Source organism: Penicilliopsis zonata (assembly GCF_001890105.1).
Source record: "Penicilliopsis zonata CBS 506.65 unplaced genomic scaffold ASPZOscaffold_4, whole genome shotgun sequence".
Classification (NCBI taxonomy): domain Eukaryota; kingdom Fungi; phylum Ascomycota; class Eurotiomycetes; order Eurotiales; family Aspergillaceae; genus Penicilliopsis; species Penicilliopsis zonata.
In genome coordinates this window covers 295,526-321,178 of record NW_019208914.1, presented here as the reverse complement: position 1 = coordinate 321,178, position 25,653 = coordinate 295,526, and the positions used below count along the sequence as shown (strand labels likewise).

At 52.9% G+C, this 25,653-nt stretch overlaps 12 protein-coding genes across 12 annotated transcripts; 4 read left to right on the top strand and 8 right to left on the bottom strand.

The window, feature by feature from the left end:
* Nucleotides 1-181: 181 nt before the first annotated feature.
* ASPZODRAFT_130130 (hypothetical protein) lies at nucleotides 182-1,781 on the bottom strand (the record flags this gene model as incomplete). The annotated part of the gene is made up of 3 exons (XM_022722435.1): nucleotides 1,653-1,781; nucleotides 754-1,584; nucleotides 182-691 (listed from the first exon to the last, which is right to left on the bottom strand). Exons 1-3 carry the CDS (start codon nucleotides 1,675-1,677, stop codon nucleotides 183-185), a joined length of 1,365 nt encoding a protein of 454 aa, XP_022582692.1. The 5' UTR covers nucleotides 1,678-1,781.
* Nucleotides 1,757-3,701, top strand: ASPZODRAFT_130129 (hypothetical protein). The gene has a single exon (XM_022722434.1). The coding sequence runs from the start codon at nucleotides 2,218-2,220 to the stop codon at nucleotides 3,247-3,249; it is 1,032 nt and encodes a 343-aa protein (XP_022582691.1). The 5' UTR covers nucleotides 1,757-2,217; the 3' UTR covers nucleotides 3,250-3,701.
* Nucleotides 3,307-5,696, bottom strand: ASPZODRAFT_1536236 (hypothetical protein). Its single transcript, XM_022725998.1, has 2 exons — nucleotides 5,142-5,696; nucleotides 3,307-5,081 (listed from the first exon to the last, which is right to left on the bottom strand). Exons 1-2 carry the CDS (start codon nucleotides 5,231-5,233, stop codon nucleotides 3,365-3,367), a joined length of 1,809 nt encoding a protein of 602 aa, XP_022582690.1. The 5' UTR covers nucleotides 5,234-5,696; the 3' UTR covers nucleotides 3,307-3,364.
* On the top strand, nucleotides 5,492-7,070 carry ASPZODRAFT_112777 (hypothetical protein). The gene is made up of 2 exons (XM_022721048.1): nucleotides 5,492-6,430; nucleotides 6,500-7,070. Exons 1-2 carry the CDS (start codon nucleotides 5,972-5,974, stop codon nucleotides 7,019-7,021), a joined length of 981 nt encoding a protein of 326 aa, XP_022582689.1. The 5' UTR covers nucleotides 5,492-5,971; the 3' UTR covers nucleotides 7,022-7,070.
* On the bottom strand, nucleotides 7,064-8,420 carry ASPZODRAFT_92515 (hypothetical protein). The gene is made up of 2 exons (XM_022730446.1): nucleotides 8,366-8,420; nucleotides 7,064-8,305 (listed from the first exon to the last, which is right to left on the bottom strand). The coding sequence occupies exon 2, from the start codon at nucleotides 8,285-8,287 to the stop codon at nucleotides 7,115-7,117; it is 1,173 nt and encodes a 390-aa protein (XP_022582688.1). The 5' UTR covers nucleotides 8,288-8,305; nucleotides 8,366-8,420; the 3' UTR covers nucleotides 7,064-7,114.
* A 341-nt stretch (nucleotides 8,421-8,761) lies between these two features.
* ASPZODRAFT_92511 (hypothetical protein) lies at nucleotides 8,762-11,935 on the top strand (the record flags this gene model as incomplete). The annotated part of the gene is made up of 8 exons (XM_022730445.1): nucleotides 8,762-8,980; nucleotides 9,033-9,731; nucleotides 9,786-10,142; nucleotides 10,205-10,536; nucleotides 10,739-10,880; nucleotides 10,940-10,955; nucleotides 11,022-11,100; nucleotides 11,207-11,935. The coding sequence occupies 8 exons, from the start codon at nucleotides 8,762-8,764 to the stop codon at nucleotides 11,895-11,897; spliced, it is 2,535 nt and encodes an 844-aa protein (XP_022582687.1). The 3' UTR covers nucleotides 11,898-11,935.
* Nucleotides 11,936-13,174: 1,239 nt separating this feature from the next.
* On the bottom strand, nucleotides 13,175-14,655 carry ASPZODRAFT_92509 (hypothetical protein; the record flags this gene model as incomplete). The annotated part of the gene is made up of 1 exon (XM_022730444.1): nucleotides 13,175-14,655. Exon 1 carries the CDS (start codon nucleotides 14,354-14,356, stop codon nucleotides 13,175-13,177), a length of 1,182 nt encoding a protein of 393 aa, XP_022582686.1. The 5' UTR covers nucleotides 14,357-14,655.
* A 455-nt stretch (nucleotides 14,656-15,110) lies between these two features.
* ASPZODRAFT_62511 (hypothetical protein) lies at nucleotides 15,111-15,578 on the bottom strand (the record flags this gene model as incomplete). Its single annotated transcript, XM_022729082.1, has 1 exon — nucleotides 15,111-15,578. One exon carries the CDS (start codon nucleotides 15,576-15,578, stop codon nucleotides 15,111-15,113), a length of 468 nt encoding a protein of 155 aa, XP_022582685.1.
* A 1,679-nt stretch (nucleotides 15,579-17,257) lies between these two features.
* ASPZODRAFT_130123 (hypothetical protein) lies at nucleotides 17,258-18,369 on the top strand. The gene is made up of 3 exons (XM_022722433.1): nucleotides 17,258-17,712; nucleotides 17,798-18,032; nucleotides 18,093-18,369. The coding sequence occupies exons 1-3, from the start codon at nucleotides 17,683-17,685 to the stop codon at nucleotides 18,179-18,181; spliced, it is 354 nt and encodes a 117-aa protein (XP_022582684.1). The 5' UTR covers nucleotides 17,258-17,682; the 3' UTR covers nucleotides 18,182-18,369.
* A 1,867-nt stretch (nucleotides 18,370-20,236) lies between these two features.
* ASPZODRAFT_130121 (hypothetical protein) lies at nucleotides 20,237-22,243 on the bottom strand. Its single transcript, XM_022722432.1, has one exon. It carries the CDS (start codon nucleotides 21,973-21,975, stop codon nucleotides 20,590-20,592), a length of 1,386 nt encoding a protein of 461 aa, XP_022582683.1. The 5' UTR covers nucleotides 21,976-22,243; the 3' UTR covers nucleotides 20,237-20,589.
* Nucleotides 22,244-22,683: 440 nt separating this feature from the next.
* Nucleotides 22,684-24,435, bottom strand: ASPZODRAFT_1533822 (hypothetical protein). Its single transcript, XM_022725968.1, has 3 exons — nucleotides 24,172-24,435; nucleotides 23,797-24,113; nucleotides 22,684-23,731 (listed from the first exon to the last, which is right to left on the bottom strand). The coding sequence occupies exons 1-3, from the start codon at nucleotides 24,343-24,345 to the stop codon at nucleotides 23,119-23,121; spliced, it is 1,104 nt and encodes a 367-aa protein (XP_022582682.1). The 5' UTR covers nucleotides 24,346-24,435; the 3' UTR covers nucleotides 22,684-23,118.
* A 532-nt stretch (nucleotides 24,436-24,967) lies between these two features.
* ASPZODRAFT_1533578 (hypothetical protein) lies at nucleotides 24,968-25,605 on the bottom strand. Its single transcript, XM_022725966.1, has one exon. It carries the CDS (start codon nucleotides 25,485-25,487, stop codon nucleotides 25,155-25,157), a length of 333 nt encoding a protein of 110 aa, XP_022582681.1. The 5' UTR covers nucleotides 25,488-25,605; the 3' UTR covers nucleotides 24,968-25,154.
* Nucleotides 25,606-25,653: the final 48 nt, after the last annotated feature.

Below are 25,653 nucleotides of genomic sequence, written 5' to 3'. Positions count from 1 at the left end.
GCTTGAGACTTGGGCAGTCCTGGAGATTGCGTTCTTTTTTTTGCTTCTTCTTCTTTCCTGCTGTACAGTTTATTTATGCTATTCGTATAGCTCATGATGCTATTAAATGAGTATATATGACATGAGAAACCCGAACAAAGCCATCTAATCGTGCCTTTTTTTTCCTGTTTTGTCTCGACTTTCTAAAGCAGGCTCTTGAGGACGGCAACCTGTTCAAGCACAGCACGCTTGCTGCAGCCACCGATAGCGTCCTTGAGCTCGACGGCCCGCTCGTAGTCCAGACACTCGAGGACATCGTCGTCGAAGCGGGCGTCAACGCCCTTGAGCTGCTCAAGGCTGAGCTTGTCCATCGGGACATTGTGCTGCTCAGCCAGCGCGACGACACGGCCGGAGATATGGTGGCCCTCACGGAAGGGCACGCCCTTGCGGACGAGGTAGTCGGCGAACTCGGTCGCCAGCATCTCCGGAGCGAGGGCGGCAACCATCTTCTCGGGGATGACGGTCAGCGTCGAGAGCACGCCCGTAGCGATCTGGATGCTGTCGCTGACAGTCTTGATGTGGTCGAGCAGGGGCTCAACACTCTCCTGCAAGTCTTTGTTATAGGTGGTGGGCAGGCCCTTGATTGTGCACATCAGGCCGGCCATTTGGCCAAAGGCACGTCCGGATTTACCACGCAGAAGCTCCAGGCTGTCTGATGAGAAGATTAGCACATGATCAGATATAAGAACAAGAATCTGTATTATTCACACTCACCTGCGTTCTTCTTCTGAGGCATCAAGGAAGAGCCAGTGGAATAAGCATCCGACAGACGGACAAAGCCGAACTCCAGACTGCTGTAGATGATCAGGTCCTCGGCCCAGCGAGAAATCTTGAGCATGAACGAGCTACCCCACTGCATGGTCTCCATGGCGAAGTCACGGTCCGCAACGGCGTTCATGGAGTTGTAGAGCAGGCCGTCGAAGCCGAGCTCGCGGGCCATCTGCTCACGGTCAATGTGGAAGGGGTTTCCGGCCAGAGCACCCGTGCCTAGCGGACTGCGGTTGACCCGCTTGATCGTCTCTCGCAACCGCTGCAGCTCGCTGGCGAAAGCAGTGGCATGAGACAGAACCCAGTGACTCCACCGAACCGGCTGAGCCTTCTGCAGGTGGGTGTATCCAGGCATAAGGTAGTCAATGTCTCGTTCCGCACGGGCAATGGAGACTTTGATAAGGTCCGAGAGGAAGCCGTCGATCTTGCGCAGTTCGTCCCGGAGCCACAGCCGCATGTCGGTAGCGATCTGCTCGTTGCGAGAGCGACCCGTGTGCAGCTTACCGCCAATCTCCTTGCCGATGATTTCGCCGAGACGACGCTCGTTCGCGGTATGGATGTCCTCATCGTTCGGCTTCACCACGAACGTGTTGGTCCTCCATTCCTCGGCGATCTGTCGGAAGCCTCGCTCGATCTCGGAGAACTCGTGGGCAGTGAGGATGCCGGACTTGGCGTTCGCACGGGCAAACGCAATGGACCCGGCAATATCCTGCGACCAGAAAATCCGGTCATAGGGAAGGGACTCATTGTACTGCACCATGAGGGGGTCGAGGCCCTCTACAGCGGGAGATCAGCTTCTTTCTTTGAACCACCACCCAAACGGCACGGAAGCAAACACTACTCACGAGTAAATCGACCTCCCCAGAGCATGTTCTCTGCAACAGCTTTCTGTCCGCTCATTTTTACGAGTCAATCGAGAAGTCAATTGAGAGGTAAGAGATTGAGGAGAGGAGCGAGGATGTTGTGTTTGCCAAACGAAGACCGTGGGAGGAAAACCGCAGAAGATAAGAGCGATCAGTATGACACATAGCTCCCAAAGAGGTCTAGCCTCTCACGTGATCCTTTGCGGGGAGCGAAATCGGAAGCTAGTCCGAATATGGAAGCAGCCATTCTGACGGTCGAACAGAAACAATTCACAAGGACCCTTCAACGACTCCTCCAAGCCATAGTGTGTTATCGCGCCTGATCAGTGAGAGAGAAGTGACAGGCTGTGATTGCCAGCTTTGGTGGATCGGTATGTCCGTTTTCTGGAAATCGCAGACTCCGGGACGCCGTACATTTCGGCAAGGTCTCCGGCGACAACATCGGGCAAACCCCGTCTGAGGGTTAAAAGACTGCTCATAATCGGTATGTGGGTGATACGAGACGGTGTCGGAGATTTGAAACAGTCTGTGGATCAAGTCAACGGGTATGGCGACGTCAAGGAGGATGGAATACCAGCGTCTTGGAAATAGCGGGCTGAAAGTGTCCAAAATCATACTCGGGTGCATGACATATGGGAATCCGTCATGGCAGGGTTCTCCATGGGTGCTGGATGAGGAGCAGTCACTGCCTCTTGTGAAGAAGGCGTTTGACATGGGGATCAACACGTTTGACACGGCAGACACATACTCGAACGGGCTGTCGGAGACGATCCTGGGCACCGCGATGGCCAAGTACGCCATTCCACGCAGCAGGGTGGTGATCATGACCAAACTCTACTACCCTGTTCTCGAAGACGACCTGGACTCACGGCCAAACCCAGCCGTCAACGACGGCGAGCTCGTGAACCAGATGGGGCTAAGTCGGAAACATATCTTCGACGCGGTGGAAGGGTCCCTTCGCCGGCTCAAGACGAGCTATATCGACGTACTGCAACTGCATCGGCTTGATCTCGAGACACCGCCGGAGGAGATCATGCGGGCGTTGAACGATCTCGTCCGCATGGGCAAGGTACATTACCTGGGCGCCTCGAGCATGTACTGCTGGCAGCTGGCACGGTTGCAGTACACGGCAAAAATGAACGGGTGGACTGCCTTTACGAGCATGCAAGGATTATACAATCTGCTTTACAGGGAGGAGGAGCGCGAGATGAACCCATTCTGTGAAGCAGAGGGTATCGGTCTTATCCCGTGGAGCCCGCTAGCTCGAGGCCTGCTGGCTCGACCGTGGCACGAAAAATCAGCACGAAGCGACCAGGACGAAAAGACCAAGAAATGGTTCGTCGGCGACCAGAACCAGATGATCGTCGCGAGGGTGGAGGCCATTGCAAGCCGCAAAGGGTGTAGCATGAGCGCGGTGGCGATGGCGTGGCTGTTGCGCAAAGGGGCCTGTCCGATCGTTGGGCTGAATAGCATTGAGCGAATCGAGGCTGCCACCGAAGCTTTAGGCGTGCAATTGACGGATGAAGAGCTCGATATGCTCGAGGAGCCGTATAGACCGTTAGCGCTGCAGGCTATCTGACATGGAGTTTTCATACGGGGCACAAGTTAGAGAGGAGAATCCTCAATCTCTTCAATATGGCATTTCCAGTCTGTTCTGTATTTTAGTGCACGGTGGCTCTATAGAACAAATCATATCACACCCCGTTAGACATCATCCCTGGGAATGTAAACTCGCCAAGATCCGTTAACAAAAAGTCATCCATGGAGTTCACCAAGTTATCTCCGGGGAAAGTAAACGGGCCATGAATTGGTCTCTCGGCCGATCGGGCAGGATACCCCATTCCTTCCGATGAAGTCATGACTGACAAGCCATGGTCTATGTGCACGTTCCCCCCGGATATGCTCGTCATGCAGTCAAGCAGTTTGCGTTCCAGTCCGGGCGTCATCCGCCAGATTGGATGCTGCGCAATACACTGCGTGCCGCGGAACCGGTCCAGGACTTTCCTAATGAGTTCGAAATTATGTGCAGGCTGAATCCCCAGCTGTACTGCATAGTTCTTGGTAACCTCTAGGAGAAAATGCCCAGCAAAGGCAATCATAATGTGGAAGTAGTGCGGCATGCCGACCAGGCTGCGTTGCAGCGGTTCCTCGTTCATGATCATTTCAAAGATAGCAACGGCAGCGTCGTGCGCCATGCTCGCGGCAGTCAGGAAAGGCGATGGAATAGGCTCGCCATTCAAACCCTTAAAAACCTGATGGCCCAGGTACAACTTGCCAAACTGGTAGTGCAACTGAAGACCCCGTTTCGGGAAATCGCCGATATATGGGTCCGGTTTGAATAAGGCCGAGAACTTGGTAAACCATTTGTCAAGTTGGCGCGAGGACTGCACAATCTGGTTAACGAGGACATGGGGGAGGCGGGTTTCTTGATCGGAGCCGAGCAAGTCGCGGACCTGGCTCATAATCAACAGCAGGGCGACCTGGGATACCAGTCGGACATCCGAGTCCGAGGCATCATCACGCTTGAGATACGACTCCCAACTCGTGGCGATCTCCTTGTCACTTCGCAGCAGCGGGTCACGGTTGTGGAGGATAGAGAGGTGTTCGTCGGAAATGAAGATCAGATACCATAGCCGGACGCGGTCTTTGACCTCAGTAGACGGCGGAGTACCCAAGGGTAGGTGTGACGAAGAAGGCACCCAGAGATGCTCAAAGCTGCGGTGCAGACGCATGTCCGCAGCTCGACGGATTGCATCGCTAGACAAGATCCTCGACGCGTCGGAAAGCCAAAAGGAGCAGATGCAGAGTGCCCGCACGTACTCGGTATCATGCTTCTCGAACAACGAGCGAGCCACCAACCGGCGGAACTCACGGTTGCAGGCTTCGTACACCTGCTGGCCGTGCGGATCATGCAGCGCTGAGACAGTGCAGATGGCAGCGAACAAGACCGGTGACGTCGTCCGCAGCTGCTGGAAGTTGTTGAACCCGCTACATATTCCGTAGACATACGGGTCCAGCTGGGTGAAGTAACGATCAACTAGTATCTCCGCCACCGCTAGGCTGATGACGCCCTTGCTGACAAGGTCCTGCGGCACTATCGACCGCCGACGTGGACGGGCCGCACTGGGGGGCGTGTTCTCTGACGAGCCCGGGCTCCCCAGCTTGGCGATGTCTAAAAACGTGTGGATTGGCGCCTGCACTGCTGACGGAGTGTCTGGCGGCGAGACCTCGCAGCCAGAGAGATCGTGCTGGTCTCGCTCATTGTCGCTGTGGCCATCCTCATGCTCTTCTGCACGGTCGGTGTCCGCCGTAGATACCAACGGCTTAGGCCGATGGAGGTTCAGGTGCCGACAGATTGCTTCGAGCGTCTCATGGATACTCCGAATATCCGTCTGCAGAAGCTCAGTGTTCCTAAAGCCCCCAGTCAGCACTTCTTTCTGCAAAACATCCCAGCGCTTTTCCAGTACGTACTTGACCTCCTCGACCAGCGACTGGAGGCTCTTGTTCAAGACACAGGACAGCGAGCGACGGCGACAGCGAACGCACGGCGGGCCATCGGTCATGTCACATTTGATCTGCAGCCGTCAGCATGCTCTCCAGGCTCCTGCTTGTCCGCATCCTCCGTATTCTGCGACGTGCAACGCACCTTCTGCTTCCTGCACGCAGCGCAGGCGGTGATCTTTCGGGTAATCCCCGGCAATATATCAATCACGTGATTCTCCTCCCCCGTGACGGACACGTGACGGCGATGGGCAACGCTACCACGTGACGCGTCCGTGGCTTGGTCAGGCACCGCCGGCAAGGTATCCGACTCAACGTCGGTCGAGAGCCGTTTTCTCTTCGTCATGGTGTGAGGGACTGCTGCAAGAGAGTCAGAGGCAGTCTCGAGGACCGGACACCTCTCCGACTGAGAGCAGGAGGTCCGTTATTTATGCCGCGGGGAAGAGGAGCGAGGCCTGCTGCGTAAGCGTCACCCCGTATTTGTCGACGAGTGTTGCCATGGTTTTGGCCCACCCAGCTGATCCAGGACCAGGATTCCAGAATACGTCTGCTTTTATTGGATGTGCGCTGAAGCTTCCCCGCGATGTGTCGGGCCATCCCCGAGTGTGAATCTCGGTTTCTACGGGGGTTGCGCTGGATATAATTCCGAGGGTGTGGAAAAGGAGCATGCGAGAGGGGTTGATATGACGGCTGCCTTGCTATCATGGTATAGAGTCTTCTCTTTCGCATTGAAGAAGACGTGAGATATACTACATACGTTTACGATAATTATAGTACATAACTGGAAACACAACGACAGAATGACTTCCTCCATTGCTCCCAAGGCCAAGGCGATCCCTCCCGGTATCTACTGCCCGGTGATTTCGTTGTACAAGACGACCGCGCGACAAGAGATCGACCTTGAGGCCTCGTACAAATTTTTCTCCTTTTTGATCCGCAGCGGGATCGACGGGCTCGTGCTCGCTGGCACCACGGCGGAGGCCGTGCTGTTGTCGCAGCAAGAACGAAAGGAGCTCGTGCAGGTGGCTCGCAGAGCAGCCGTTGACCTCAAACGGCCGACTTTCCCTATCGTTGCTGGTATTAGCGGGCAGTCGACCAACGAGTCGGTCCGTCTTGCGGAGGATGCGTTGGCTGCCGGTGCGAATTTTGGCCTCTTGCTACCGCCAAGTTACTGGGCCAAAGCGGTTACCCGGGATGTTATTGTCGACTTCTATCGTGAGGTAGCAGACGCTACGTCTCTTCCAATTGTGATCTACAGCGTAAGTACTAGTGCTTCTAGCTCCCCCTTTTTTTTTCTTCTTTTTCTTCCCGGCTGACGATCTACATAGTTCCCCGCCGTATGCAACGGTGTCGATATGAACTCCGACCTCATGTCCGAATTGGCGCAACATCCAAACATCGTCGGCACCAAGCTCACCTGCGGTAACGCCGGCAAGGTCACTCGACTCACGCAGGAGTATACCCCCGAACAATTCGCCGTGTACGCCGGGTCATCGGACTGGCTGATCCCATGCCTGAGTGGCGGCGGTGTCGGCTGCGTCACGGGGATCGCCAACGTGTTTCCGAAGAGCGTAGCCAGACTGTACACGTTGTGGAAGGAAGGAGAGTTCGCCGAAGCACGCAAGCTGCAAGGCCTGGTCGCGCAGGCAGAGAAAGCGTGTAAGGAGGGAATCGCACCGACCAAGTATGCCTCTGCCTACTTTGCCGGCCCAGCTGCTGGCATCCCGGATGAGAAAGCCTTCTGGCCCCGGAAGCCGTACAAGCCCTCAGGGACTGAGAAGCAGCAGTGGGTGGTTAAGGTGATGCAGCACTTGGTCGATTTGGAGAAGTCGTTGGCGGACGTTGCATAAATATGAATATAGACTATAGATTTTATGAATTTCATTCTCAACCCAATTTCCAATTTTGAAGAAACTCTAACATTTCTTAATGTAACAAGTTGTCTAATCCGATTGCTGAAAAAAGTCTTCCTGCAACTGCACATACTTGATCCGCTGTCTCCAAAAAGTATAGGCCACATGGATCGTTCCATCCGTTCCAATCTCCATGCTTGGATAAGATAGCTCCCGGTTGAGCTTCTTCTCGCTGTTATTCGTCATGCAATATCCATCGCCGTCCTCCAGAACACGGTGCTCCCACGTCTTGCCCCCATCGTCGCTCCAGGCCACGCACAGCGGTGCCCTTGGAGCGCCCCAGAAGGCCTCTTTGCCTGCATGTTTGCTCTTCTGGTTTGATCGACCATCACCCGCTCCATCGGCGATATCGTCGTATAGTCCGTCACGTCGGCTCTGTGCGTCTTTGCGAGAAGAATGGTTATACACCAACACCACTCTTCCTGAGGACAGAACGTCGAAGCAGATACCCGCATTGGGATTTGGCAGGGCTGTTGGAACTGGTTCGCTCCATTGCAACCCGTCATCCGAGGTCGAAAGGTAAATGTTATCTGCCCATCGACTGCGGTACAGCCCCAGGAAGGATCCATCCTTGAGCTGTCTAATTGCCATATGTACGCACCCGTAGCTGTTTGGCACTTCTCTCTCCGACCAGGTTGCGCCCTGGTCCCTTGAAACTTGCACGCATGAAATATCATCGTTACCCAGCCACCTTTCACCCGGCTCCGTCCGACATTTGAAAATGGGGATCACCCAGCTGCCGTCACTCAGCACGCACAGCGGCTGGCGAATGAAGGTACCCGGCTCGGGGAAAAGAACGTGCGCTTCTGCGCTCCAGGTATTCCCGGCATCCGTAGAAGTGTGATATTTGACTATAGCCGAGTCTTGGTTGCCTGCATCCTGCGAGGTGTACAGCAGCCAAAGCTGGTTGTCGGACGGATTGAGGAAGAGTATGGGATTTTGCTCGCTACGCGTGTGATCGTGCGTGATCTTCTGTGCCGGCATCCAGCTCGATTGCTCCGCGGGCAGTCGCGATAGGTAGATGCAGATATCTGGCCGGCCTTCCATACTGCCTCCGAACCAGGCGCACAGCAGGTCCCCGTTGGGAAGCAGCAGCAAATTCGAGGCGTGACATTGCGTTGTCAGGGCGGGAATGAACGCTTCCTTGTAAGAGAAAGGTCTGGGAGGGGACTGGAGGGTGGGCAACATCTCGGGGGTAGCCATATTTCAAGAGTCCTAGTCCTGTTCACACTGTCAATGATACACACCCAACCTTCTATAAGTACTATCACTTCTACTTACTACTTCAATCCCCGGTGATTGGAAGGCGCTTTCTTATCGCCAACGGCGATTCTCTTGATAGCAACTCATCTGCCCACCCCGCCGGCTTGGTTTCCGACAACTTCGATATCTCGGACTGTCCCCCGACTTTCACCTCGTTTCTCCACAACACCCTCTCCCCATGGGGTCACTGGCGAGTCTGGGGTCTGTGGCACGGTTGAGGGGTCTCATTGGCGGGGAAAATGCCTTTCACACGAGATGATGCTGTCCTCACCTCCTATTCAAAAGGCTATATATAGGAGTGTCGTGGTCGACGTGTTGTGAGTGCAACTGCCGTGTTTGGCGGAGGACGCGAGAGTCACCTGATCTACCGGTACCTTCCCACTACATCAGAACTTTTCTTTTGCGCTGCTCAATATGGCAGGCGGAACAAGCATCTGGATTAGCAAGGATGCAAAGAACGACCCCAGGGAGATCTTCAATCCCCGGTTGCTCTTTTTGCTCGTTGCTGTTTCCTGGGCTGGGTGTTTCTATGGGTTCGACACGGGCAATATCAGCGGTATCCTGACGCTGCCTTCGTTTGAGAAGGACTTTGGCTTGGACAAGCTTTCAACGTCAGCATTGGACAACCGGAAGGTATGGAGGTGTGGACTTCGAGCTTGTTGGGTATCTGCTTACTGGGGATTAGGGTACTATCGCCGCCATGTTAGCAGCCGGAAGCTCAGCTGGTGCGCTGTTGGCAGCACCCACATCTGATCTCCTGGGTAGAAAATGGTCTGTGTTCAGCTGGGGACTGGTATTCGTTGTTGGCGCCATCATGCAGATGGTTGCCCAGTATAACGTGCTACTGGCTGGCCGTTTCATCGGCGGGATGGGGGTGGGTGCCAGCTCAATGTTGACGCCGCAGTTCCTAGCCGAGAACGCACCGCGGTCGGTGCGTGGATCCATGACGGCCACGTACAACCTGATGATTATCATGACCCTCATGCTTGCTTTTTGGATCAACTACGGGGTGGACCTTTGGAAGAACCCAGACAGTTCGCAGTGGCGGACTGCGATGGGCATCCAGATCATCCCTGGAGTATTGTTGTGTCTAATGATCCCCTTTGTGCCAGAAACGCCGCGGTATCTGATCAATCAAGGAAAGGCAGAGCAGGGGGTCAAGAACCTGTGCAAACTGCGCAAGTTGCCAGCAGACCATCCGTATCTCCAGACTGAGTACCAAGAGATCGAGGCGCAGGTGCGACATGAGCAAGAGTCACATGCTGGACACAGCTACTGGGTTGTGTTGAAGGACGTTTTCACTGTGAAGAGCAACTTTCGGCGCTTCTTTCTTGTGGTGTGGCTGTTCTTGTTCCACAAATTCACCGGAACAGATTCCCTCAATGTATGTTGTGGTTTCGGCCTTATTACCCCCGTACTGTTGGTCTGACGATTTTAGTACTATGCTCCGGAGATATTTGAGCTCATCGGGATCAAAGGCAACGATAATACACTGCTCGCAACAGGTATCTACGGCGTGGTCAAGTTCGTCTCCACCATCATCTACGTCGCAGTCCTGGTCGATCGAATCGGACGTCGCCGCCCTCTCCTCGTCGGTGCCACCATGCAAGCCACGGCGATGCTGTATCTCGCCTTGTATCTACGATTCACAGGCTCTAACACCTCAACCATCGGAGGCACGCCAGCAGGAGGCATTGTCGGTGTAGTCTGGATCTACATCTACGCTATCGGTTGGTCATTTGGACACTCTGTTGCTCCATATGTGGTTGCCGCAGAGATCTTCCCCAGCAGAATTGTACAGTTGCCCTTTTCTATTCCTTTAAATCCAGTTATTGAGTGTGAATTCTAACGAGTCAGCGTTCCTTCTGCATGTCCATCGGCCTGTTCATCGACTGGATTGTCGACTACGGCATCACACGCGCCACACCCAACATGATCACCAATCTAGGCTGGGGCACGTTTCTAGTATTCTCACTGCTGACCTATGTCGGCGTTGTATTCATTTTCTTCTGTCTGCCAGAGCTGAAGGGCCGGTCCATTGAAAGTATGGACGATCTATTCGAGCAGCCCCTGTGGACGATGTGGCGGCATGCGTATCCGACTGAGGAGGAGAAGGTGCGCCAAGATGTGCGAGAAATGATGGACACGGGAGAGTACAAGGGGAGTGCTATGCACATCGAGGCTGCCTAGTCCACTGTGAAAGCTATGAAGTCAACAGAGTTATTTCAAGTACGCTTTCTTTTGTATCTGTCGGGCCTCTTCCGAACCGAGTTCAGGACCCGCGGCCTTCTCTCCGTAAGTGTAGTCACTTGTAGACATGTACAATAACTATTATTAACCTCAGAAGTACCCAACTATGCCATAGCAACATTCCCAAAGATAAAGACCAAGTCGGACATTCTTCCTAATGAAGACCTTCACACTAAATACGGGTGCCCAGATCCCCGCCGTCGGATTCGGGACCTGGAAAGCTGCACCGGGCGAAGCTGCTACGGCTGTTCGGATAGCTTTTGAAGCTGGATATCGTCATTTTGTAAGTACCTACTATTTATCCTATGAGGAAATAACTTCTCATTGAATTATGATGATCAGGATTGTGCTCCTCTCTGTATGCAACCCCTCGACGCATATATGGCCTCGAACTTGAACTCGCAACTAATAGATGGATGAATAGATGGGAATGAGGCCGAGATAGGCCAGGTGTTTAAGAGTATCAATGTGCCTCGTGAAGAATACTTTGTGACCACGAAACTGTAAGACTCTTTCTGTCATATATGGAGAGTCATCCATATGTGGGCCCATGATCCACCCAGAAGAAAACGTTCTTGTTTGTGAAGCAATATCTTACCTTAGAGATAGGTGGTCATCTGATCATCGCCGCATCACGGAAGCTCTGGACAAGTCCTTAGCTGATCTCTGCCTGGATTACGTCGATTTATACCTGATGCATTGGCCCGTGACACTCGATCCGAACCCAGGTCCAGCTCAGTACGGCAAGGAAAACCGCAAGGTGCACGCGCAGGGGTGGGATTTCACCGACACGTGGCGCGAGATGGAGAAGCTGCTCACCATGGGGAAGGTGCGTGCGATTGGGGTGGCCAACTGCTCGACGGTGAATCTGGAGAAGCTGCTCGCCAAGGCAACGGTAGTCCCCGCCGTGAACCAGACGGAGATCCAGCCGTTACTTCCCCAGCGGAAACTGAACGAGTATTGTGCCCAGAGGGGGATCCACCAGACGGCGTTCGGGCCTCTCGGGGGCAGTGGGAGCACGCTGCATCAACACCCGGTTATTCAGAGGATCGCTGCGAACAGAGGCATCGAGACAGGCAATGTCATGCTCAGCTGGGGGGTGCAGAAGGGGTGGAGCGTCATTCCCAAGAGCACGAGCAAGACACGGATCGAGGCTAACCTCAGGGGCAACGTCGAGCTGAGCAAGCAGGAGATGCAGGAGTTGGATGCATTGTCCTTGCCCAGGGGGAAGCGCTTCAACCGGCCAGACTGGGGGACGGTTATCTTCCATGATGACGCAGAGGTGGACTTGGAAGAATGAATAGTACTTACCTGGATACTGTTTTATAATGGGCACTGATATTTCTGTCCAAGTCACCTAATGACCGTTTTCTCTTTCCTCTTCTTCTTCTTCTTCTTCCACTGCTGTCTTCCTAGACAACAGTCTCTATATGGCCTGGAAGAAGGACAATCTGCTCATGTAAAGATGTCATTAGCAGATCAGGCTCATTCAATTCCCCAGTCCACTGTCTGGAGCTCGATTCTGTGAGAGGCCAAGCGGGCAAGAAAGTCAGAGCAGGAAGGGAATCGGGTTGACCACGTGAGCACCTCCATTATTTGATTGAAATAGCGGTGTTAAACACAGCGAGAGACACGCCTTGACCGGCAAAATTTAACAAAGCCATGCTAATTTAAAAGATACTAAGCACTTTACTGAGCTCTTTGAAGATCCCAATCGACACTCTAGTCAGTCCAACGCGGTATCTGAGGCCCTAAGTGAATATTGGTCAATCCACATCTCAGACCTCGAATGCCAGTATACCCAAATACTAGGAGTCATGCAGAAATAGATTAATGCGTGTCATATTACCCGCCCGTACTCAACACGATCTTCACCATGAAGACAGCTTCCGACAGCAGCAATTTCCAGTCTCGTCCATGTTTCTGCGTACAGTGCCCTCTTCAACGTCAAGATCATCTTCTAACTGACTCCAGTATAACTAGACATCTAACAACAAAAAATCCATGGCGATAAAACTTAAATCCCTCACTGCAGCAAAGCTCAAATGCTTGCAGGACTGTGTCCAGCCTGCAAACCGCGCTGAACCGTGCAGAGAGCATTGAAACCGGGCTACTCGATGTCAACAAAGACAACAACTACAATGCCAACTCTACCTCACTCGCCGTCCTCATCTCGCTAAGATATGCCTCTGCAGCATTTCTTTCCTCTTCTAGGAGGCGCAGAATCCAAATCATTAGCAGGGGTAAAGTGGTCAGAAGGGGCATCAGCCACTGCCTCATTGTCTACGTCTACAGAGTACCACATCGTTACTGACTATCGATATACTACATAAGCCCGAAAAGGAGAGAGGAAGAAAAAAGAATGACATTCTTGACGTTAGTTGGTCTATTCCTAGATGGAGATAATCTCGCGTAGATTAAAAAATGACATTTCAGGCCTAGTGTTGACAGGGATAGATGAATAGTCAGTACAGAGTACTATTAAAAGCAGGTTTTAATTAATTAAACCTCCGCACACGATCTACAGTAAACGGAGTACGGAGTACCAATCATCCATTGTATTGCAATCCAGCTATTCTATTCTGACACCTCCAGAACCGTCCACGCCGCCATCCCAGTACGTCTTGCCCCCATCTTCTCCATCACGCGCTGGCTCGCCGTGTTCGCCATGGCAACCTCCGCCGCACAATAGTATCTCTCGCTCTCCATACCCGCACTTGTAGGTAAATGGAAGATCCCCCCTTCCTGCATCCCCTTCCGCATCGCTTCACGAGCAAGAAGGCCCGCAAGACCCCGTCCCCGATGGGCAGGATGGACGTACAGCCCCGCCACACTACCGTAGATGCTCAGAAAGGCCCACCCGACAGGCTCATCGGAATTCCCAGTATGAGGATCACGTTTGCTTTCATCGTTGGCAATGACATTACTGTCCTTGTATACTGCTACACTCGGCATCTGGGAGAGCGTCATCTCGGACCGGCGGATCTCCGTGCTGGCCTGGACAAGGGCATGGTGGCGCGGCTGGACACCCGTGGCGCCGTGTGTATCAGTGAATCGATATCCGGGCGGAAGAACAGAGCTTTCAATGCGTTCAGTATCCGTAGGTTCCGTCTGCTTTTCGAATAAGTATTTGATCCAGGGCGGGTTCGTCACACGATGGACTCGGAGCCCCGGGATGGGTCGCGGGTCTGCAAAGGTGTTTGAGACGGTTAGGAGGGCGAAACAGGCTGGATGGAGGGTGGCAAGAAAGGGGTTCCCATTTTCACTATGCCTGTCGTTTTCATCATTACTACTGTTGTAGTTATCGGTGATTTCTGAAGTATTCTTCTCCGCTGTCAATTCTGTGGCGGGCTGAAGTCGGTGGAGCCGCTGGATCTCGCGAAGCAAAGCTCGGAGCCGGGCCTGGACGAGGCGTTTGACAGGCTCGTCGACGGAGAATTCGTACCCATTATCATTCGCCTCTTCAGCTCCATCTGTGCCGCCTCTGTCTGTGGCGTTCCTTTCGAGGCTGCAGTAGAGGAAGACGCTCGTCTCTGGGGCGCGCCCGGGGTCGATACAAGCGACTAGCCAGGGGTCCTCGTCGGACTCGGTGGAGGTAGACGTCAAAACAGGTTGGCTAGGGGGGAAAGTCGCCAAGATGCGAACTGTCGGCGTGGGATAGGCATCGGCGTGTTGGATGCGCCGGAGACAGCTTCCTGAGTAGGGGAGATGGCTGCGTAAGATGGGGAGGACAGTGGATGAGTGGTGGGTGTAGATCATTGTACCTCTGTAGTACTGTAGTAGTTACTTTCCAAGCTTATTAGATGTAGTATTCTGTACTATGCAGTATATCTAGTATAGAACAGATATTCATTATAGAATACTAAATGAATAATTATCTTTAAATAGAGACCTGGTATGACTCAACTGAATCCTGATAATTCACTAACCAAGGTAACCTGATAATAATAATAATAATAATAATAATAATACAACAAGACACTACGGAGAATTATTAATCTTCCTCATAAATTTAAATTAAAGATTCAATAGTCATTCACTTCTCCACCTCACCACGGAGTCCCCGACAGACCCTGCTCCAAGATAAAATAATAGTTGATCGTCTAGAGAGTAAAGACTGCCAAGGAACTATTAGTAATAATATGATGGCTGTGGCGGTGCAGCCCCACCAGATCTGAATTCCTGGAATTCCCTGGGATCGACGCCTGTCAGTGCCTGGACATATTCTTGTCTGTCGAATCATATTGATTAGATAGTAATCTAGCTTTGGATTGAAGGCTGTTTTTGTTGTAGATTTTCATGCACTTTCAAATCATGAGTTGATCTTACTACTTTTCTGCTATGTAATTTACTTTGGACAATATATTATTAGAGAAAAGAGCGACTGTCATTAATCATGAATTCATCTCTCATCATGAGAAGGAAAGAGAGAGAAGCAACAACAAAAGCAAGTAGACAAATGAAAAGAGACAAGGAAAGTCTTTGCCAGGCAGTTGAGAAAGATATATAATTATCACCACGGACTCCGGGGCCCCAGCATCCAGTCCTCCATCGCCAGCCACTCGCTCCAGCGCGCTTCGGCGGTACGGATCTCCTCCTCCAGCGGCTCGCGCAGCGGGCGCAGGAACGGGGTGTGTTCGTCCGGCAGTATGTCGTAGCTCGTCTTGGTCTCGGCCCAGCCGCTGCTTTTCGCCGTGAACAGGTAGTTGATGCGTTCTTGGTCGCGGATGGGGCCGATGCCCGCGTCCCAGTGGTCCCCAAAAAACGCGCAGAGCGTGTCTGGGGAATCGTGCGCCGTGACGATCAGTCGGCGGATATAGAGTCTTAGCGAGGTGGTGGTGGAGGCTCGCTGATAGGGAAGACGGATATTAAGAAAAGCCGCGAGTGCCTGCACGCCCGACGTGTTCTGGCCGTGTTCTACAAAGTACTGCAGACACTGCATATAGTACGGATGCCACTCCGCCGGATCGACGTGCGCCATCGCCAGCACATCCGGTTCATTATTGGTAGTGGCAGCACCGGCGGTGACGGGGTGGTGGTAGTGGTTATTGCTCACGCGCCGGGCGCCACGGGGCGACTCTGGAAAGTCCTCAGCCTGATCTGGCAGATGGCCTCCAGCTTCCCAGCCCGTCGGCGTCGACGAAGGGTCTCGCCTATCGTGAAGCGTGCGTTCAGTCTCAATCCCTGTCCTTCAGTTCAGATAGGGGCGCCAAATAAATAAAAAGGAAAAGGAAAAGAAAAGAAAAGAAAAGAAAAGAAAAGAAAAGGTAAAGGTACGAAGTAGGTCGGGGGAAGGACGATAAGGAGAAAGATGGGGAGGGAGGAAAACAACAAGGGCGACGACTTACCGGCGGGAAGAGGAGCGAGAGAGTCGCGAGAGAAAAGATCGGGCATTGCCATTGCTGGAGAGCCGGCGAACCATTCGCTTGCGGAAACCTTGACGCTCATCGCCATGGTGGGTGACTTTGGACATGAATCAGGGGAGAAGTGGGCAGGCACAACAAAGCAAAAAGAAGCTTTTTAATGGGGGGTACTGGACTTCCTTCTCAAGGGGGGATGACGATGCTGGGTTGAGTGACAGTGGCAAAGTGCTTGACTCTTGGATCCGGACATGCACAAACAACCGGCACTCATCTCTCCTTATAACTGACTCCCTGGGGCAGTCGGGGCCCAGTCCAATTGTCCGAGCGGAGGAAGTCGGTGGAAACATGACACGATAGACATGGAGACAAACTCCCAAAAGGATTGTGATGGACAGGCTCCATCCTGGCTAGAGAGAGGGGGAAAAATAAACAAATAAAAATTTTTTCAAGCTAAGATCTGAATTATTATCGATGGTACGGTGGCCGATCTCCACCAGAGGTCTCACGAACAAGCAATAGACCGGGGCCAAGGATGAGGCTATCCGCAGCGCGAACGAGGGAAGGGGGGACCGCCGGCGCTTCCAGCCACTGGCTGTGCTAGCCACAAATTTGAGCCACATGTGGTAGCCACAGGGCTGAGCCACTATTCGTGGCACACGCGGCGCTAGACCCGAAACAGCGAGTCTAGGGTGGCTGTGCACCGGGTGCCCACCAGGCTGGTTCGGGGAAGACCGTGGATCGGCAGTGTTTGCTCTGGCCCGTCGGCGCCTGCTGCAGGCTGCTAGTCGGGCTCACTTGGCGTGCCCCTGGCCAGGGTTGCCCTGCACCTCTGGCCAGTCCTGAGTCCTGACATCCACGACGCTTGCTGGGATGTTCCTGGCGACCCTGGTCAGCCACGGTTCCTGGTCGCTGGGTCAGGCCGAAACACCCATTTACTACGTATCCTTCTTGCCGGAGAGAGCAGAGTCCTCCGTATGGAGTAAGTGCGCGCTCTCTCTGGACGAGCTCCGTACGACCGAGAGTATGGGCATGATCTCGTGAACCTGCTATCCGACAGACGGCCTACATACGAATACAACGTGGTTGGCAGTTGACCCCCCCCTTGCGTGAGAGAGAGAGCGTGAGCGACGTCACGATGATTTCAGGACTATCGCCGGACGTGCTCGGGCATCGCCGGCCCTGCCAAGTTTCAACACTTTGCTTGCAGTGGGCCGGGGGAAACAAGATCGAGAAAAAAAAAAGACCCCTCGACTAGTGTGCACTAGCGAGGCTTCTTGAGGATCTTTCTTCCTCCTGACAGGCTGACACCTGGCTGCCACAGCCTATAACCGGCGGCAGCAGCCTTCCAGTTTTGACAAATCTTGCTAGCCAACGCTAGTCGATGTTAATCAGTCGCTTGTGCTGACTAGAAACTAGAAACTAGTAGCTGGCTAGCCAGGATGACCAGGATGGTCAGGTTGATCGATCGCGATTGAGATCTGCTCCCCGCTTTGGGGGGGGACTGTCTGTCATACCGGGTCAGATCGGTCAGCTGAAGGCCTGAAAGCCCAGTTCGTATTTGTCTGCAGCCTCTGCACTTTATAAGAAGATCAGGCATTCCTCATGGGTTCATTGTTTGATAGCCACCAGCTTTATTGTCTCTGTCCTATTGTTCTCCCTCCTCTACGGACGACCACTCACTACTCCCACTGCAAAGACCTCCTTCTTTTTTGGCTTTCCATCATGAGCTACAAAACAAACTATGAGCTTTATGTAAGTTGTCTCAGTCTGTCCCAGAAGAGGAAAGAGAAATATCTCAAGGCAAAAGTTCGAGTTTTAACTTTTTCTCTCTCTCCAGGCTCGTGCCAGTCTCGATCTCAAGAGACCATACCCCTCTGAGCTCGTTCTCAACCCGCTCGGCAACCTTTACCCTCACGTTTCCGCTCTTCAGCTGCAATCCGACTCGGATGCCTGGTCCAACGCCGGCTACTTCACCGGATACCATCATGTTGACTACTGGGCGAGAGCCTATGCCACCGATCCCATCGAGGAAGAATACATCTCGAAATCCCGCCGGCTACGCCGTAACAGTGGTATGTCTCTTCTAACCTCTCTTCTTTTTCATCATCATAATGGTCTAACAATGGTGCTAGTGGTCAACAAGCTACGACGATTCCTCTTCAAAGAGCCTCGCAGCCCCTCGACGGAAACAATGGTCCGAAAGCGACCCCACTCGACTTAAGCGATATATCTCTCTCCTTCCACATCATTTCCTACATGTCATATCATAGCTTAATGGTTTTTTTTTCGGTTTCGGTTGGACATCATAGCAGAGCATAGTTAGTTGGGATACCCTGGTCACCACCATTGCATAGTCTTTTTTCCTTTGTCATTTCGTTCTTTCAGCAAGGAGTTCCGGTCAGCCATCTACACTACCTACATAATCTCGGAGATATGAGTACATTATTATTCAGCTAGATAATCCAATAATCAGATGATTCCTATTCTATTGCCATTATTCTACTTTGTAAGAGCAGGAAATATTTTCCCGGCAGAAAACCCCGCGCTGCAGAATGTGGCCATTCCAAAATAGGGATCATCTGTCGATCACATCAGAAGATCCCAGGAAGGTCGGTCAGTCTCTCCCTCTCCCTCTCCCTTTCTCTCTCACTCTCTCTCACCGTCACTCCAGGTTCCTCACCGAGTACGGAGCGACTATTCTGTGTTTCTGACTCGATCACCTTCTATTGTCTGACTATCTGTGCTCCACTTTTCAGAACGATTGGATACTAGAGGGTAATTACAAATGATCGGTCGATCGCCCTCCTCCTCCAACTCTAGATAATCTAGAGACAAGGTTCACTCAGGATCGGCTCGTTGCGGGTCATCCGCCCTGCGACTGGCAGATCATATGCACCATCTCCCTCGTTGTCCTCTGGATGACAGTGCTGGGCGCAAAGAAAGGGGGTTGACGCTTGCTTACCCCTTGTTTCTTTTCGTGACATCTTGGCTAAACATGTTGTCCTTACTCAATAGGAACAGTCATAGCTACCTAATCAACTCTTTCGTACGCCAGTTACACAGCAGCGGTGTGGACATGCGTTAATACCTCATCAGTCGACCTGCGTCAGACCAACGGTCAGTCCGTGCGGCATGGAATTACATCAGCCATAGTCGAATATAGAGGTACATTGTCGTATATACTACATAGGCAATCCTCCAACTCTCTCCAGACCTCACGGCTACTGCTTCATACTCTACGGAGTATGCTCCGTACTCGTACTCCGTACTCGCCAGTGTGGTAATTCCACCAATGCATGTCGTCGCCTTTGAACGACTCCTTCAAAAAGTTTGGAGAGGTCTCATGCAGCAAAGGTCGGAGGTTCGCTGCACATCAATCATTACGTGCGCTTTTTTTTTTCTCTCTCCCTCGCTCTCTCTTTTGATATTTACTTTTTTTTAATCTCCTTGTCGCGGGTCAAAGATTAAGCATCGGCGTCGTAGCCAATCCCTCCTGCCTATTCTCGCCTAGACGTTCCTGGCAGATATATGTCCCTGTGGTACAGGTAGCGGAGCTTATTGAATGAGCTGCGCCAGCCGCAGTTGTGCAACCTGGTCAACCCTGCATGAAGGACGGATTACAGAGTACGGAGTACAGAGTATCTACAGAGTATCTACTCCCATAGTTTAATCTCTTTGTTTGAGTCTACCGATCTGGCTCAGCTCGATCATTATTGAAGGCGTGGCAGTCTTGGTCCCTGATTCCAACTGCTTGACTACGTATGCCTATGTATGTATGACATGGCGAATATTGGTTTACTTCTTCGATGTACGTAGTCAGATAGTACTACGGCCAGCTTGTTCAAGGATATGCATAGTCCATCTAATATCAAGTTCTCGAGGTTTGAGATATTTCCTTTTTAGAGACTCGGATCAACCGGTTTCTTGATTATGCAGTGGAACGCTCCTCCTATACTCCGTACCTCAGGTTGACATCAATCAATAGTGTCTCAGTAGAGGATTGACTCTAGTTGTGTAGTAAGGGTCCTGCTATGTCCCTGTTGCGCAGGCTATATGTACAGGCATGGCGGGCATAATAGTATTGTTACCACTACCCAGGTGCAGACCCGTGAACCCTTAATATATTCTCGTATAAGTAGAGGTTTCATTGGTACGGCTAGTCAGTCAGCATGCATGTTGACTTGCTGGTTGCTGTTGAGTCATGGCAGTAAGAGGGGTAGAGTAGGTGGCAATCTGAGTACTATATTATATCCTACTTCTACTACACCGGGGAATCTTGTTTTTTGGATATTTAATTGCTATAAATATTCATAAATACAAGGCATAACCAGATACTAACCAAGACGCCAAGGATAGGGGTATACTTGCATTGCAGTCATATCCACCAAGATTAAAGAGAGAGATTGAAGATGGTTCAGACAAAGGGAGGGGTGTGAGGCAGTTTCCAGCAGAGAGGAGGAGAAAGGAAAGGAGAATTATCAAAAAGAGATGAAAAAAAGAAGAAGAAAAAACAAATGAGATTTTTGACCGGCCAGCCAGGTTTCTACACAAACTCCATCCAGTCATTATCGACGTCAATCAATCATGTCAAGTATCATCATATCAAGTCATTAACATAGAGCGATTGATCTAGGCGATGATGCTCGAACCAGCCGCAGCAGCGGACCCCCAGCGGAGGCGCTTCAGCCCGCCTTGGACGGCTTCTCGCCCACAGCTCGCCGAGGCGCGCGCTCCGGAGGCTCCATCCCCAAGGCCCGGGACTCCCATCATACCCGGGGCAGCCTCTGCGCGGCCCACCTCCCGGCCGATTATGTATCCGGCTGAGAAGCTGATGGCCGAGAAGAGCACCACGACGCCCGCGCTGATGACCCACGTCATTAGGGTTGGGCTGGCGTTTGACGCGGACTCGGTCAGGCTGGCGCGCCGGCTTTTCCGCGCCGCGGCATGTGCCACAAAGCGGTCCTTGGACGCGCTGGACCGATGCTTGGCCTTGGGTGCGGGTGAGGACGCATGTGGACGACGGGAGACGGGGTGCTCGTGGCCCGCCGGCTGTGTATGAAGATGCCGGATAGATGGCGGGCTATTATTCATGAAGGGTCCTGGCTCGCTCACGACCTCTTCTCCTTCCTCCTCCTCCTCCTCCTCTCCCATGACAACCGACTCGGAAACCAGGCGAAATGAGGCCGGGTGTGCTCGCGGCGGGCCGATCATGGGAGCCTGCTGCTGTTGCTGCCGCCGCTGCTGTGTAGAGTCATGCTTGGGCAGACCACGAGCTGCGGCTGCACAGGACAGCAGGGTAGAGAGACTAGCACGCAGTGCGGCATCATGGTCGGTATGGTGTGATGGTGATATCATGTTGTAGGGGCTGTGTTGTTGTTGTTGTTGTTGTCGCGGCTGCCGCCGGCTCGAACGCACACTCCCGGTATTAGAATGGTGTCGGATAGCCGTCCGGCGGCTGGAGCTGGATAAGAAACTCGGATGCGATTGATGGGACTCGGTGGCCCGCGTCCAGGACGGATCTTGGCTGGCCGGTGGGTGTGAGAAGGCATTAGGCTGAGGCACGAACGGGGACGAGCTGATACGCATCCCTAGGGCGGTTGAGTTGTCGTCCTCCTCGTCACTAGAACAGTCGGCATCTAGAGCAGACGACATTGTCGGGGCAGCGGCTCTAGCAGTTGTGTGAACGAGAAAGGGGTCACCCAGGGTCTGGTCGTTGAGATCTTCATTTGAGCTGCTGAGAACCCGATCCGACTCGCTCTCACTCTCATCATATTCGTCCTGGCTACTACTTGCCAAACTCGGCTCCCGCGGCGAATAGTCCACCTGTGCGGTCGTCACAGCCGCCAGGCGCTGCAGACGCCGTCGGCGACTCCGATGATGCGTCACGGACTCACGGTCAACTCGCAGGCCGGTGGTGATGATGTCGTCGGTCGTTGCCGCAGAAGACAGGGAAGACGAGGAGGGTTGGGACGAGAGTTCGATCCACGAATCTATATAATACCAGGATGAGTACATCTGAATGGTATGAATATATAAAAGAGAAAGGGGTAATGGTAGTGTAAGAAAGTGCGGTGAGTCTTGCTGCAGCGTATCTCAAAACTGCAGGAGTCAGCCTGGAACTGTTCATACCTTCTGACCTCATAGCCCGTCCGCCAGCAGCTGGCGACCATGGCCGGTGATGATTCTCTTGCAGCGCCTGATTTGATTCTCGTGTCATCCAGCCAGAGACCCTCCGTTCAGAGGGGCTCTCTCGTACCTGACCAAGGAGGTCGGAGTGGTTCGGTTGCATGGTGGTGGTTCATCCAAGGGAAGCGAAAAGAAACAAAAAAAAAAAAAAAAAAAGAAGAGAAAACAATCACGGTGGTATAAAAAGGATCGATGCAGACAAAATTCAGTAGATAAATCTATCTGATTAAACAGATAGAGGCGACGAGCATGAAAGAAGTGCGGGGGGGGGCCAACACGAGCAGGCAATCCAATAGCAACCATGAACAGCTGATCTGCCTGTCTACCTATCTTATCGCCTCCGATGACGGCGGTGACGAGGTGTCGAATCAGCCCACGATGCTGCCCAAGGCCCGTTGCACCTGATGCAGACGTCAAGGGTGGTGTGGTCGATGAGGGACACAGACGGGGATGGAGGCGTAGACGGGAGCGATGTCGCGCCCGACCGAGAGAGAGACAAAGAACAAAAGGGCCAAGAAACAGTACGGAGTACGACGGACGCGAGATAAGGCGACGGCCACGCTCTTACTCCGTCAGCGCGTATAGGCACCAGAATAACCGGACACGACTTGGGCGTCTTTGTGGCTGAGAATAGTTTCTGCAGAACAAGGATGAGGGGTCTGCGGATGGAATAATAACAGATCGCTAGAGTCACACTTACCAATTAGTCTCTACGAAGCGAGGCAGAACGAGGAAGAAATGCGGGGGTGGAGTGCGTGGCAGTAAAAAGCAAAGAACCATGGGTTGGCCTATAGATCAGGTTTTGGAATGAGATCAAATGAAGTACAAATAAATATCATGATATGAAAGAACACTAGAGTTTTGAGGTACGCCGTGCAAAGCAAACAACTTTTTAGAAGGTCCCCCGAGTATAGTAAACAGAACAAACAGGATTACACTAGTTAGTAGATACACAGCGCTGCAACGAAACGCTTAGAAGGTGACCTTCCTTCCCTGGTACTCGGGGATGCTGCCACGGCCCTTGTTGAAGCTGCCTCCACGGCCACCGCCACGGCCACCACCACGGGGACCGCCACGGGGAGCTCCACGACCACCACCGCGACCGCCACGGAAACCGCCGCCACGAGGAGCACCGCGGTCGCCGCCGTTGTTGGCCCGGGGGGTGCTGAAGTCCAGACGGACCGGGCGGCCGCCCAGGTCGCTGCCGTTGAGCGCGTTCAGCGCGGAGCGGGCCTCGTCGACCGAGCCGAACTGGACGTAGCCGAAACCCTTGGGGCGGCCAGTCTCGGGGTCGGTGGGCAGGCGGATGCCCTGGATGTCGCCGTGCTCAGCGAAAAGGTCACGGACCGATTCCTCGTTGGCGCCGAAGGCGATGTTGCCGATGAACAGGGTGTCGCTCTCCGGGCTGGTCTGGTCGCCGAAGGAGCGAGCACGAGCCTGGGTGCGCTCTCCCTGGTTGTTGCCGCCAGACTGGCGAGAGCTGGCGTAGTCGAGGTTGATCTTGCGGCCATCAAGCTCAGTGTCCTTCTTGGCGGCGAAGGCCTTGGCGGCATCGGCGGCGTTGACGAACTCGACATAACCGAAGCTAACAAACTAGGTCAGCAAGGAGGCACTAGAGATCGCACGGTAGACAATGAATTTAATACGTACCCGCGAGAGCGGCCAGTGTCACGCTCAGTCACAATACGAACGCCAGACAGCTCACCGAAGTCCTGGAACTCACGGCTCAGCCATTCCTCATCGACGTTCCAGGAAAGGTTGCCAACAAAGAGGTTGGTGGACTCGTTGCCAGTCTGCTCCTCAGTCTTGGACTTCTTGGGGGTAGGAGCGGCCTCGTCATCAGCCTTGCGCTTCTTGGAGGACTCCTTGGCGGATTCCTCGCTCGAAGCCTCCTCAGACTCAGAGTCGTCAGAGTCATCGGAGTCGGACTTGGAGTCGTCAGAGTCGGCAGACTCGTCAGAGGATTCCTAATGCCAGTTAGTATTTTGTATCAAGAATGAAAGACTGCGACCTGGTGGTACACACCTCCTTGGTCTCCTTGGCCTTAGCAGGAGCCTCGTCCTCGCTCTCGGACTCGGACTCAGAGTCCGAAGACTCGGCGGCCTTGGAAGCCTTGGTCTCCTTCTTCACCTCCTTCTTGGCGGGCTTCTCCTCCTCGCTCTCGCTGTCGCTGTCGCTAGACGAGGCGGCATCTCCCATCTCCTCGTCGCTGTTAGAGCCCTCAGACTCGGACTCGGACTCAGAAGAGGACTCGGCCTTCTTGGAAGCCTTGGTCTCCTTCTTCACCTCCTTCTTCGCGGGCTTCTCCTCCTCGCTCTCACTCTCGCTGCTGGAGTCGGAGTCCATCTCCTCGTCACTCTCAGACTCAGAAGAGCTGCTGGGAGTAGGCTCCTTCTTCTTGTTCTTCTTGGAGGACTTCTCCTTGGTGGCAATGTCACGAGCAATCTGCTTGCTCTTAGCCTTGGGAGACTGGGCAGCCTTGCTCACGCCAGCATCCTTGACCTTGCTCAGGACCTTGCTGGAAGCCTTATCGGCACCCTTGGAAGCGGACTTGGTCTTCGACATTTTGTCTTTTTCTTCTGGAAACGAATACAAGGTCAGATGGGATTCCAAAACGAAGTGGTGAGACGGCCTGGAGGACAACATACCTGATACAAAAAACCCTCTTTACGACGAGTGCAATGTTTTTCAAGAAAGTGCGGCAAATCTTACGATCCCTCAACACCCGAATTTAGGAAAAGCCCTCGGTAAGCAAATTATGCCAGGAGTGAACTGATCACAGCTGGACGAGAATCCCTTTCGAGATTCAACTCAGATACCCACAAGTAAACCCACAACGGACAAGGTCTAAGCCCACAGAGACGGACAGGATATATGCAACCGTCTATGATTCAGAACCCACAGAAGAGTATATTGCAGTATGCCACAGCCCACAGCCCTCGATGTGAATAAAGCCCACAAGATGTCTGTTGAAGTGTACTATGTCAAGTACGGCCCACGTTACTGTGTCAGTTAGCTGATTCCAGAAATCTGAATCTCAGGATGGGATATGAAGAAAATTGCAATAAAATGCAGAAGATGATGGGGGAAAGAAGAGAGAGATGAAGAGAAAAAATAAACCAACGGCTCTGATAAGAGCACCTGAGAGATAAAAAAATTTTTCGGAACGGGGGAGGCTGGCGCGAAATTTTCATCTCACCGCCTCCCGAGCCTGGCCAATCCATGCGACTGCTGTGGGTCTTGTGGATACTGCACTCGTGCCTGAGGCTAATTACTAACCTATCTCGGTAAGGTATGAAACCTGAGGCAGAAATCACCAATTTGGTGCCTAAGGAATACATATCCTTGCCTGAGGCAGAACGTAATCGCTGTCCTCTCCTCTCCGCATCCCACCTGCATCCAGAGTCCTACATATGAATATTATTGCCCTCACTGCCCGCCACTGCTGGCTAGTCTTTTCGCTGAGAGCCATTACACTTCATCTCCTTTCTTGAAGGAACCCAGATG